The sequence below is a fragment of the Xenopus laevis genome, chromosome 5L (genome assembly GCF_017654675.1).
Source record: "Xenopus laevis strain J_2021 chromosome 5L, Xenopus_laevis_v10.1, whole genome shotgun sequence".
NCBI classification, from domain to species: domain Eukaryota; kingdom Metazoa; phylum Chordata; class Amphibia; order Anura; family Pipidae; genus Xenopus; species Xenopus laevis.
Window position 1 is genome coordinate 107,818,055 of NC_054379.1, and position 12,395 is coordinate 107,830,449.

At 35.2% G+C, this 12,395-nt stretch overlaps 1 protein-coding gene across 4 annotated transcripts in view; it reads left to right on the forward strand.

Moving 5' to 3' along the window:
• dis3l2.L (DIS3-like exonuclease 2) overlaps positions 1 to 12,395 on the forward strand; it is a 186,137-nt gene that overhangs the window by 115,695 nt on the left and 58,047 nt on the right. For all 4 annotated transcript variants that reach the window (XM_018241355.2, XM_018241354.2, XM_041563235.1 and 1 more), the window contains 3 exons: positions 1,810 to 1,922; positions 3,897 to 4,004; positions 5,829 to 6,062. In XM_018241355.2, coding sequence (XP_018096844.1) covers positions 1,810 to 1,922; positions 3,897 to 4,004; positions 5,829 to 6,062 — 455 coding nt within the window. The remainder of the gene's footprint in view (positions 1 to 1,809; positions 1,923 to 3,896; positions 4,005 to 5,828; positions 6,063 to 12,395) is intronic.

Sequence of the window (12,395 nt, forward strand, 5' to 3'; positions counted from 1 at the left end):
TTGGCTGCCTACTATAAACATGAATGGCAGCCATCTGTTGCTTTTCACTTCAGTGGCAGGAAGCCTGAGTGGTGACATCAGATATACACAGCTCTCAATCTAGTGTTCAAGCTGGACTCTGGACATCAAAATCCCCTAGGTTTGTTTTTTTAATTGTGTTGTAAAACCATTTATTGTAAAGGTTCCATTATCTTTCTCGTATGGAAAGTTTATGGGGCAGTGCTTTCACTTACACAGTGGCTGTAAATAGTGTCCAGCCCTGTAATACACAGTGCCTCCTTTTTGTCAGAGCCACAGACAATGCAAAACACACCATAACTAATGCCCTAATGACCAGGGAGAACACTTTTATATGGAAATAATCTATTAAATTATTACAATACACAAGCCTTGAATATGTTGTAAAATGCAACTTTATAAATGGTGCTTAATGATTTCATCAATTATAATCATTTGTTAGTGATGTAAATTGTCACATGGTTCTTTATATTCATGTTTTTTTCAGTGTTTTTCTGGGCCCTTACTCATTTTACTTTTCTACTAATTAACATGGATTGTGTGAGAGTAACTGTCCATTTTAATCAATGATGCATTAATGCTCTGTCAAAAATCTCACCCCGGTTTCCAACTGCCAGTTCATAAAAATTCAAAAACAAACTAACAAGCAAACAATCCAAACTACTACATTAACTGTTTGTATCCATTGTAAATCATCTAATTTATCATAATCTGTGAGCAGCTGTCTGGCAATAGTACCTGATGGTGGCATTTGGTCAGTTTGGAAATAAAATTTACATGTAGGCAATTTTAACGTTTAAAGCGATACTGACACTTAAAAAAACTAGTTTTAAAATATAAATGTACATTAAAAGTTACCCATAGGTCATGCTGATTGTTGCTGAGAGGTTTGTTTTTGTAAGTAATTGTTAGTTGAAGTTCCAAAACCTGACTGTTTTGCCAACCTGACCCATCTCTGCCTGTCCGTTAGTTTCTAATGCTTACGGACTCCTGCTGCACAAATATGGCAGCCCCTCATAGACTAACACAGGGAGTCAGATAGGTTATGTAAAAGCATTGGGCAAATACTTTATGGCAAAGTCAATTTTATAGTAGATGTAAATAAAGGTTCAATTTCTGGTGTCAGTATCTCTTAAAACCCTTTAAAAAGATCACTGACGCTGTCTCCACGTTTATGAAACATACCTCCTTCCGTGATATGAAAATGCTAGCAAGAACCATTTTTTTTAAATAATTCAGATGAATTGTCAATTAGTCTAGTAAAAAAACTGCTAAAATATGTCAGAGGGTATATTTGAACCCTCTGGTTGTGTAAGACTCCTACTATGGGCCTCAACCCCTTTTCTGCTGACCATTACAGGCGCTGTCGTAGTTTCAATGGTTCAAGCTGCAAAAATACTTAGCAGCACAAGCACTTATTTATTTTGAAAAACGGATAACCCCTTTACACAGTGAAAACCACACGAAAGGCTAGAATAAAACATTTGTATTTATCACTTGTCACTAAACTGTCACAAAGAATAATGAGCCTAAATGTGTAAATGGGTAGGATGCCATAAGTATATTTACGACACAATTTGTTTGGTAAGTATTTGTTGATTGCTGGATTTTTAGGAATTCCCCCTTCCCTGCAGATTCTGGTGACTCTTGGTAAGAGGTTTTGCCACTTTCTTGTGCCTCAGCCATATTTGGAGGGTTTTCCGATAAATTTCTTACAGATAACAAAGTTCTGAACTGTAATCTGATATTTAAATCAGACTTTGTAGTAACATTTCTTATTTCCCATTGCAGGTAATTTTGAAGTAGGAGTTCATATTGCAGACGTGAGCTATTTTGTTGCGGAAGGAAGTGCTCTGGACTCTATGGCTAGCGAGAGAGCCACAAGTGTATATCTCGTACAGAAGGTAAACTAGAATGCATCTTTGTGCTAAAAATGGATTTGCTTATATAGTACATGTTTACATTTTTTTTCAGATTTTAATGGCAGCTCATTTTCTTCAACATTTGTGTCACTGCAATTATGCTTTGATAGTTGAAAAATAAAAGTGCATTTCTAATTTGCACATACTTTGTTGTAGTGGCTAGTTACATATTCTGGCCCTTTATTTTGTGGTTCTGGTAGACTCTTCTGTATACAGTAACTCTGCAGGTGCTTTTTACATCTTGTGAAATGATGCGTTAAGTATTTTAGTGGTTTCCTTACTGCTGTATTCTCTCCACATTGCATGCTTAAACTCCTAGGAGAGAATACATGTAAACATTCACTGTAGATATGTATTTAATCAGTCTTCAATAAATAAGATATCCATGGATAAAGGTACCTACACACTGTTTTAAAATGTATGTGCTTCTCCATTTATGCTTTCCCTGAGCATCAGTGAATATGTTACTTCATCTCATATTTCCTTGTGGGATTTAATGAAACAGGCTCAATTATTTCTGTGTTCATAGATGTTCTCCATTCCCGCAATTGTAGAGAAACATTAGGTCTGTTATGGAGAAACCAATGTCACACCACACATGAAACAAACAAAACTCATTCAGACACATCTCCCCCTTTTTTCAGGTTTCTCTTTGGCTCTCCCTGATAGTTTAAATGTATATAAATTGGTTAAAGTATTCTGGTTTGTATGTTTTATACTTATATATTAATGCTAGTGGAACACATAAACCAATAAACTCTCCTCATCATATAGAGCTATTGTGCTGAAATGGAAACAGAAGAACTTTTTCTCTTTATTGTAGGATGCTCAACTTCTAAATCTACAGTAGCTTGCCTGCTTTATAAAATACAAGTATGATTTTTGCATTCTGATACTTGGTGTATAACGTTAGTCTGGCAGCCTTAATGGAATATTTTCCAGTAAATCTCAAACACCCATTTTTCTCTTAAGGCTGTGTTAATTGTGACATGTTATCTTGCACGATCGAGTCCTCTCCACCCAGAAGCTTGCAAATATTCACATCGCAGAATTAAGTCTGATCAATTCACTGTGAAACATGTTGCTGAGCAGGAAAAAAATCTGTATAACTGGGGAAATCGCTTATCTATTTCTTATCCTGCAGACCCAATGAACATTCATTTAATTTTCCTTACTTCAGACAACTCCTAGATGTTGAGCACAGGACTGCTGGACATTTATATGAACACAGTTGTTTTTTTTTCTGTTGCAAGATTCTGTAATTTTTTCTTAGTTGTACAAGATGCATTGGGGCACATTTATCAAACAGTGAAGTTTTAGATCACCACAGTCCACTAGTATGAAATTCTGTTACTCTCCATTCATTTCTATAGAATTTTTAAAAGAGTATTTATCTATGGGTGAAAGTTCACCCTTTGTTAAATATGCCTTTAAAATTGCTATAGAAATGAATGGAGAGTGGTGCAATTTCACTCTAGTGGACTGTGGTGGTATCTAACTTCACTCTTTGATAAATGTGCCCCATTGTCTTTTAGTTATAAATCTTCAAGTCCATAATTGTGAATGTTTCTGTGCTTCCATTTATTCAGTTTTATGCTATTTGGCAGACAAAACAAGTGTAATTTACTTGTATATACTTGTATATACTAAACTATATTTGGTTCATAGCTATTAATAATCTCTCTAAATTTTCATTAGGCACATCAGTTTAAAAAAACACAGTTTGTGTGTATATTTAAATTTTGTCACTATGTTGGCATATTCTTTTGTGCTTAGTTTTCTGTTTGGTTTCCCTCTTCTCTTGCCCTTAGTCAAGTTTTCTTTCTGGTATTTTTTACTTTATTATGTAGCACTTATTGGTGTTAATTGGTGTTGCTACGCAATATGTTGGCGCTATATAAAACATGTTAATAATAATCAGATATTTGCTTATTGTCTTCTGTTTGTTTCATTTAGGTAATTCCAATGCTACCCAGACTTCTGTGTGAGGAGCTGTGCAGTCTGAATCCAATGACTGACAGACTAACATTTTCAGTCATATGGAAAATTACACCGCAAGGCAAGGTGGGCACAGATAACTGTATGCTTTGTTTCACTATAAACATACTAAAATAGTGAAGTCTGGTAATACAACAAATTCAAATCTGTAATCCTAGAATATTACCATTGCAAGGAACTTTTTAGAATGATGGGTTTTCATTAACAATTGTAACGGTTATCCTCAAAGAAAAGATTATGGGGTCATTTACTAACAATCGGACTTCGATTTTTTTCCTCAAATATCTAAACATTTGTGGGTTTCTCATTTTCTTTTTAAAAAAACTCTAAAAATTTGAAATTTATTAAGTAAAAATACCACGAAAACCAGAAATACTAAGCTTCACCAGGTAAAAGTTGTCGAGGTCCTATAGAAGTCAATGGAAGCTGTGTTGATTCTATTGTAACGCTCAAAATCATTTCGGACTTTGAGGTTTTCTGATTTAATTTTAATAGGAATTGTCAGAAAAACTTGTTTTTAGAGGTTTTCAAGGTATTTGTATATTTTAGTGCATTGTGTAATTTTCCGTTCATATTTTTTTTTTATTCTGATTTTTTTTTTTTAATAAATCTCAACAGTCGTAGTTTTACAGTCTGTGAGTTTGGTCGCGTTTTCAAAAACCTCTAAAACGACCTTTGATAAATATGCCCCCACGTTTCAGGTGAGAAATACTCGTGATATCTACAGAACCAGCTATCTTAACAATTAACCTCATAGAGAATTTTTTGCATTTGAAATGCTTTTAGCTTTACAGTTTGAAACTCAAAAGAACTTTTCCTCTCTTTTTAAATTGCCCCATCTTGCCATTTTTAGCTACTTTTGCCATCTTTTAATAAATATCATCCAGATAACCTCAATTTTAAGTCAGGAAGGTTATCTGCTACCACTGCGTTGATCGTTTTACAGCTGGTGGAATGTACAGGATGTGTACCAACATAAACCTTTGCACATAAACTATGGAGCTCGCTCAAAAAAAAGGATAATTTTAGAAAATGTTATTTCTGTACACATACTGTTTTTGCTATTTAAAAGCAATTTTTAAGAGTTTTTGATTTTTTCCTGTGACTGGCCAAATTTCTCTGGACAAGAATTAGCTGTGTGAAATTTCTGGTGGTGGTAACTAGTCCAACAGGATTGATCAGTAACTGGAAATGGCAACTAAACACAAAAAGACTGTTATTAGATTCCAGGGAAAGCAAAATATCAGTCAGATTAATACACCGACTTCTTCACAATAGGAGATGATATTTATGAGGTAAAATTCTGATTGAATGTAGCACACTATTTAAGCTCTTGGTGTATTCCACTTGTCACCAACTATCCACCTTCTGTATATACTCTTGGAAACAAGCACATTTAATAAAATGGATATTGTAAAGTCTAAACCTTTAAGTATGTACTGAAAGCAAAGTAACTGATGGCATCACTGCTCTGCCTTTGATGACATTGGTCACAATGTCGAGCATACTGTAAGAGCCGATACTACAGTATGTTATTCACATGAGATGAAGCACAATTAAAGTGCTAGAAATTAAATCGAATTGCAGATAATAGGGGCACAATAGAACATTATGGATTAGGGAAAAAGCTGAAGCTTCACTTACCATCCAGAAGAGCAAGTGAAGGAAAGTGGTACTAGAGATGATGTAGGGCAGTTTTTAAGAAATCTGATCAGGAAAGTGTGCTATTTAACATATTTAATTATATTAGGCTAAAATCAAAGGTTTTGTCCCCTTCAATGTGTAGGCTATTGTGTGTGTATATGTTTAGTATATTATTTGAATAGTCCTTCTTTGACACACGCACACATACGTATATTCTGTTTTAACTAGAAACCTTTCCACCTGCAGATCCTGGATGAATGGTTTGGTCGGAGTATCATCTGCTCCTGTGTCAAGCTAAGTTATGACCATGCCCAGAACCTAATAAATCATCCAGACAAGATGTTTGAGAAGAATGAGCTGCCCCCAGTGTCATCCCAGCATGCCATTAATGAGATTCACCAAGCTGTACTAAACCTTCATCTTATTGCACAAAACCTACGTAAGCAGCGCTTTGATGATGGGGCCTTGAGACTAGATCAGGTGGGAATTTTTTACGTCCATCATATTTTTACCAAACATGCCTCTTTTGCCTCGTCTTTGCTGTCATTCTGTTTGGAATCCATTGGCCTAGTTAAAATTTGCATTACCTTCTTTAATGGTCAGATTATCTGGAGAGTGAACATTTACATTAATGTTCAATCCATTAACAGCTTCTTATTGCTATAGCTATTTCTTGCTTTATTATGTAAGGAATATTTAACATAACCAGAAAACACCTCTGAGCTCCATTTTAACGGAAACAATGCAACATCTTTGGTAGCATGGTGTAATCCAAAAAGCTGTGCTTACATTCCAGCCCACTGAAGATTTCTGATCCAGATTTGAGAATATTTTAATTGCATCCTAAATTCGAAAACAAACAAAAACGATGTTGCATGGGTCAATGCTTTTTAAAGTGTTGCAGCTCTGTGCTCAGGTAATGACAGCTGCACCATCTCAATGACATGCCTGTCAGTACCCCATCCAGTGACTAGTTCACACATGTTTCTTATTTCAGCAAATTCCCCCTTCCTTAAAAATGACATCAGTCTGTGTTTAGCTAGGGGTCAGAAAGAAGAGTTCACTTTCTACTGAATCTTTTGCTGCCAGGCAATTTTGAAAGCCTGTCTGGTAAAGATGGGAAGTGCATGTCCCTGTCTCCTTTATTAATATGTACCTTTCTCGGTACACAAACATATGATTGTATTTGTTTTATCAATTGTAAGAACTAGCTATTATATATAATGGCTGCTTCCTAATATCGTCTACAACGTCAATTTCTGTCTTAACATTGTTCAGTGTTAGACACAAATCTGTGTTTTCACAGACTGGAACACAGGTCCTGCCAAAAACTTTTCCTTTCCTTCTGCAATTAAGTGTTGCACACTAATATAATGTACCAGGAATCTAAAAGCAGCTTGTTGAAATAGAGGGAACTCAATTTCTCTTTTAATGATATTAGGGGTTTAATTTCACCTTGTAAAAAAAAATCCACGTAATTTTACTTCGGAGTAGTCTTCTGTCTATTTCACTTTATGTATATGGTCCAACTTGTAAAATGTCAATTGGCAAGGCTCTCTCTTATGGGGTGTGAAATAAGGATTCCTCTAGTGTCTTACAGATGATTATAAAGGGCACCCAAATTACTTTTCGTTTAACAAGTCTTGACCGTACATTATACAAGTAACTGTACAGGTATGGGACCTGTTATCCAGAATGCTCGGGACCTGGGGTTTTCCGGATAACGGTTCTTTCCGTAATTTGGGTCTTCATGCCTTAAGTCTACTAGAAATTCATTTAAATTTTAAATAAACCCAATAGGCTGGTTTCGCTTCCAATGAGGATTAATTATATCTTAGTTAGGATCAAGTACAAGCTACTGTTTTATTATTAGAGAAAAAGGAAATCATTTTTAAAAATTTGGATTATTTGGATAAAATGGAGTCTATGGGAGACAGCCATTCCGTAATTCGGAGCTTTCTGGATATCGGGTTCCCGGATAAGGGATCCTATACCTGTACAAACGTTTGGAAATAACCCCAGAACAGTGTTGAAATTTAATTAGAATGTAATTTATGGCATGGCTTCCTAATTAGTTCTAGGTTTATTTGTCCTTCTAAATCCATTAGCCTTAATCAAGGGCAGTGGGTTTCCTTGATGATTTCACCTTTTTTATTTTCTTATTCATTGCTAGTATTCGTGTATTCATAATGTATTTAAATGCACAATATAACTGTTAGAACAGTAGTAATGAAATTCTTCTGCTCAAAGTGCCAAAGAACATTGATAAGATATACATTTTGTAAGTAGCACCTTACAATCTTGGCTCAGAGAGCTGGTCCAGTGGCCAGCATTTTTATCAAGTTGTGTTTGCAAAAGACTATTTAAATACTGCGTTTATTTGCTGTGTCCTAACATATCGCATATCTCTGTGTTTTGGATTGTGGCAAAGGTTCTTTACTGAGCTTCACAGAAGCATATATAATGAAAATATGGAAAGCTTTTAGTCACGTTTGCTGAAATTGTCTTCCTGGTGTTAATAGGTGGTCTGCATTAGGTCATTTTAAGGGAATTTGCTCAATCTACCTTTTTCAAAGCAGGCTGTAGTAATGGATAACTTGGCATTATTGGCAGAATTAAAGTTAATTATCATTTATGGATTAAATGTGTGCATGTGAATGCAATAAGAATAAATGCAGAATGAAGTAATTTGATATGTCAGAAGATGCGGTAAGTCTTCAATTAATGTCTCCATGACTAACGGGAGGGAGGATCATTGGTGTTAATATCTTGATACCATCAGTAGCGTAAGCTGTGCACTGATTGATGGGATTCTTGGAGATTTATGCATGTTTAGCGTCTACCGACTTCCAGGTATCTGGATGCAACACACCCTCTTATCTCATGAAGGCAACAAGAGCTCATTGATTCAACTATTCTGCTACTCTTATGATTGTAGTTTTTACTTTTATATTTAATGAAAGACTTAATAACATTTTTTTCTTGACTTCATTATGAGGAGCTCCATCTGTTGCTGCATTTTGTGTTTTATTTGCCTTATGTGTCAGAAGAAAACGAGCACCAAACTCTAATCCTTCCCTGCGGGTCCTTGCTCACTACATACCTAAAGCTGTCCTCCTGAGCAGTTATTACTTCACGCCTTACTAATTTTAGCTTTAAAGCCTTTTAAAAAAAGTAAAGAATCTGAATGTTCATGAAAACAAAAGCCAAGCCTTATTTCCTCAGTATGTCAAAAATCAAGGCACCAGACAGGAGAACAGCCAGATAGAAGAGAAAACAAAGCAAGTTATAACAGAGAGTCTATAAGTGAAGCAGCTCTGTCGCCCTGTGTGTGAAATTATAGGCTGTTGATTCCAGGCTTCATCACTTCAGGCTGTATGCATCTCTCACTGCCTTCCCTTTGCACAGAAGCATGGGTAATAATTTCGTCTTAAATGACATTTGCATTATAGTTTCTTGTAAGGGCTAATAGGTATTGGATGTCTGGTTTTATTAAATAAAGTCTGTTCCCTCAGTTCACAGTTGGGAAACTTTCTCTACCAGCAATCCACACCTGCCTATCTTAACAGAACATCATGGTTCATTATTAACCAACATTATGAATGCTATGGTGCAGATGTTACCATGTTAGTAAGCAAAGTTAATTTCATTACATATTTTTCATGTGTAACTGATAAAGCTACTAATGCTTATAACAGTGTATGCAGTCTTCTATAATCTGTAAATTTGTATAATTGCTCCTCTGCATTGTAAAAGGCTTCCCTTTTTATAATATTGTACCTCGTTAATTAAAGCAAATTCAATAAAAGTTCTTGCTAGCATACAAGGATGTCTTACCTGAATCACTAAACTGCATCTCCTTATTAACTATTTTAGAATTTTCATAAATGTAGCTTTATCAACATCTGTAGATAAGGTTGCCACATGCCTGGTTTTGACCCGGACATCCCAGTTCTTTAAAGGGCTGTTTGGATCAAAACGGGCTGGCCCGTTTTCCAAATAAGGGAAAACCAGGCAGGATTTCCTGGGATAGCCACGCCATATCCCCACCCCAGATGTCACAATCCCGCCCCCACAACACCATGACCCCACCCCACTGTCACTGCCATACCCCCTGCTGCGTCATGGCTCCGCCTCCCCCAGAATTCGTTGGGGGGGGGGGGGAAGTATCAACCCTATCTGTAGAACTGTATACTTGAGCCTCCTGGAGTAAGGGAACTTTTTAACATAACACTTTATAGTAAAAATTTGTTGTTGCAGAGCACAATTAAAGAGGTGATAATATACTTTGCCAAGGAACAATAGGTGATGATAATTTGCACTCACCTTTCCAGTTCATAATTTCTATGCAGAGTTAAGGAACAACAACAGCAGCATGCTCCTAGTGTAGTCTAGATTTTCCTTATTCTAGAACATAACATATTTCCTATTAAATGTTGTGCCTTGACTCGTTGTTTCACGCACTTTGGTTTTCATGTAATTTTTGCTCATAAGATATGTTTGTGTGTGGTTAAGGCACTTTAGGATGATAGTATTGTCTTCACTTTTATTTTTACTGGTGTTTGAAATTGTTCATGGTGGGCTCAATTCTTAGAAAACTAAACATTTTTTTAAAATGTTTTTAAAGAACAAAATGTTTCTGCTATAAGTATAGCTAAAGTTATTGTTGCTAATGTTATATACACATTTTTATTATTTAAGAGGATTCTAGGAGGAAAATGGCATGTGCTGCCATGTATATCGCATTTATCTGAATAGTGTGCACGGCAGATGCATGGCTTTTCTGCAAATTAAATTTCAGTTATTTGTATGCAAGAGGCAACATATTCTACCTGTTTAACATACTAACATTTTTTTACATAATTTTTACTTTGCATTTGTCTAATGGGGAAAAAGGCAAAATAATAATTTCTGGAAATGATAGCCAAAGCAACATGAATATTTGTAGTGCCCTTTAAAGGGACAGTATCGTCAGTACATTTTGCACGTGTTCCTTGAAACAGGCTCTAATGACTATTAAATAAAATTGTTGAAATTGTTAAAAATGTTACCTTCATTGTGAAACATTGTCACTAGTACTTACATATGTAAGGAGGTCTAATTAGATGGTTAAAAGCCCTTTCTTTCTCCCACAAACTTTATTACTTTATTGGGAAGATTACAGCTAACTTTATAATAGAGCATTTAGACAATTTTGAACTGAAAACCACTTTCAGAGTTAACGTGTACACAAAATCCTTTACATGATTCTCTTTTTGTATTTCCCCCAAAACCTGTCACTGTAATTATCTTACTGCTATTGTCTTGCACTAGGAGCAGTTACAGATTGTTGATTCTCAGTCCAGTGTCAATGCTCCTTACAATGCATTTCAAGTTTTCAACCAAATTCATTTGCTTGTTGAAACTTGAGGAAAATGCTAAAAGGTCCATTATCTGACTATACCCAAGAACAATGTAGATCTCCTTAAACATATCACATAATATAGCTAATATTTACTAAATATTTAAATAAACCATTTTCATAAAAATATAATTTTTAGTAATATGTGTAATCCTAAATAGAGAACTAACTAAGGGACCTCCTTGGACCATGTGACTCATGACGAGCAAAAACAAACCAAGGGCACACATACATTTTAGGTTATATGAGCCAATAAATGGGCAAAGGTATTTTACTCACACACTTCTTCCTCTTTAAGTTAGAGCATAGTTGCATAGTTAATTTAGCTGGAAAAAAGACAAAATTCCAACACCTCCGGTTGAGCCTGGTGCAGATATATATACACATACCTTTACAGATTCAATACACATACAAATATAAAAATAGCTAAACATTTACTAAACTGACTGTAGATCTTGCGAACATGATAGCCTTGGATATTATTATCCTTATCCAAGAAGTCATTCAAGCCATTCTTATATAATGTAGCTCTAACTGTAATAGGATTGTGAAAGTAAAATACACAGTTCTATCAGTTCATTGTCTAATGTAACCCGGCCTTTGTGTGTGCCCTTGGTTTGTTTGCATGCCTTGTTAATCTTAGGAGCCAGGGGGCAACCCATAGCTCTTAAAATACCTGCTTCATTTCAAAATGAAAATATGGTTCTTTTTATGTAGAAAAGGTCCCCTGCTACCTGTCTTATATTGTTTCTCATGTATTTAGGGAAGAGTAATTATGTCCCATTGAATGTGCTTTTCTCCAGAAAAAACCCAACCTGGATAATTTTTATAGTTCAGTAGTTCCATTTCTTTTACCAGTTTAGTTACACTTTTTTTGCACTCTTTCCAATTTATGAATATGTTTGACTGGGGTCCAAAACTGAACATGCACAAAATAAATAAGATTATTTTGCCACCAATATGGATTTGTGCAGCTTGATTTTAAAAATACAATCATGGGACCTGTTCTCAAGAATTCTTGGGGTTTTCCGGATAACCGATCTTTCCGTAAATGGCATCTTCATACCTTACATCTATTAGAATAGCATGTAAACATGAAATAAATAAAATAGGCTGGTTTTGCTTCCAATAAGGACTAATGATAACTTAGTTTGGATCAAATACAAACTGTTTTAATTTTAACAGAGAAAAAGCAAATCATTTAAAAACATTTTCATTATTTGGATATAATGGAGTCTATGGGAGACGGTCCATAATCTTGCATTTATCAATATTAAACCTTATTTGCCAGTTTGCTGCCCAGTTTTTCGCTTTAGTCAAATCTCTCTGCAAGTTATAGCATCCTGCATGAAACTTAGTTTTGCACAATTAAGTATCATCCACAAAAATAGAGCCAGTACTTTAAGAACAAA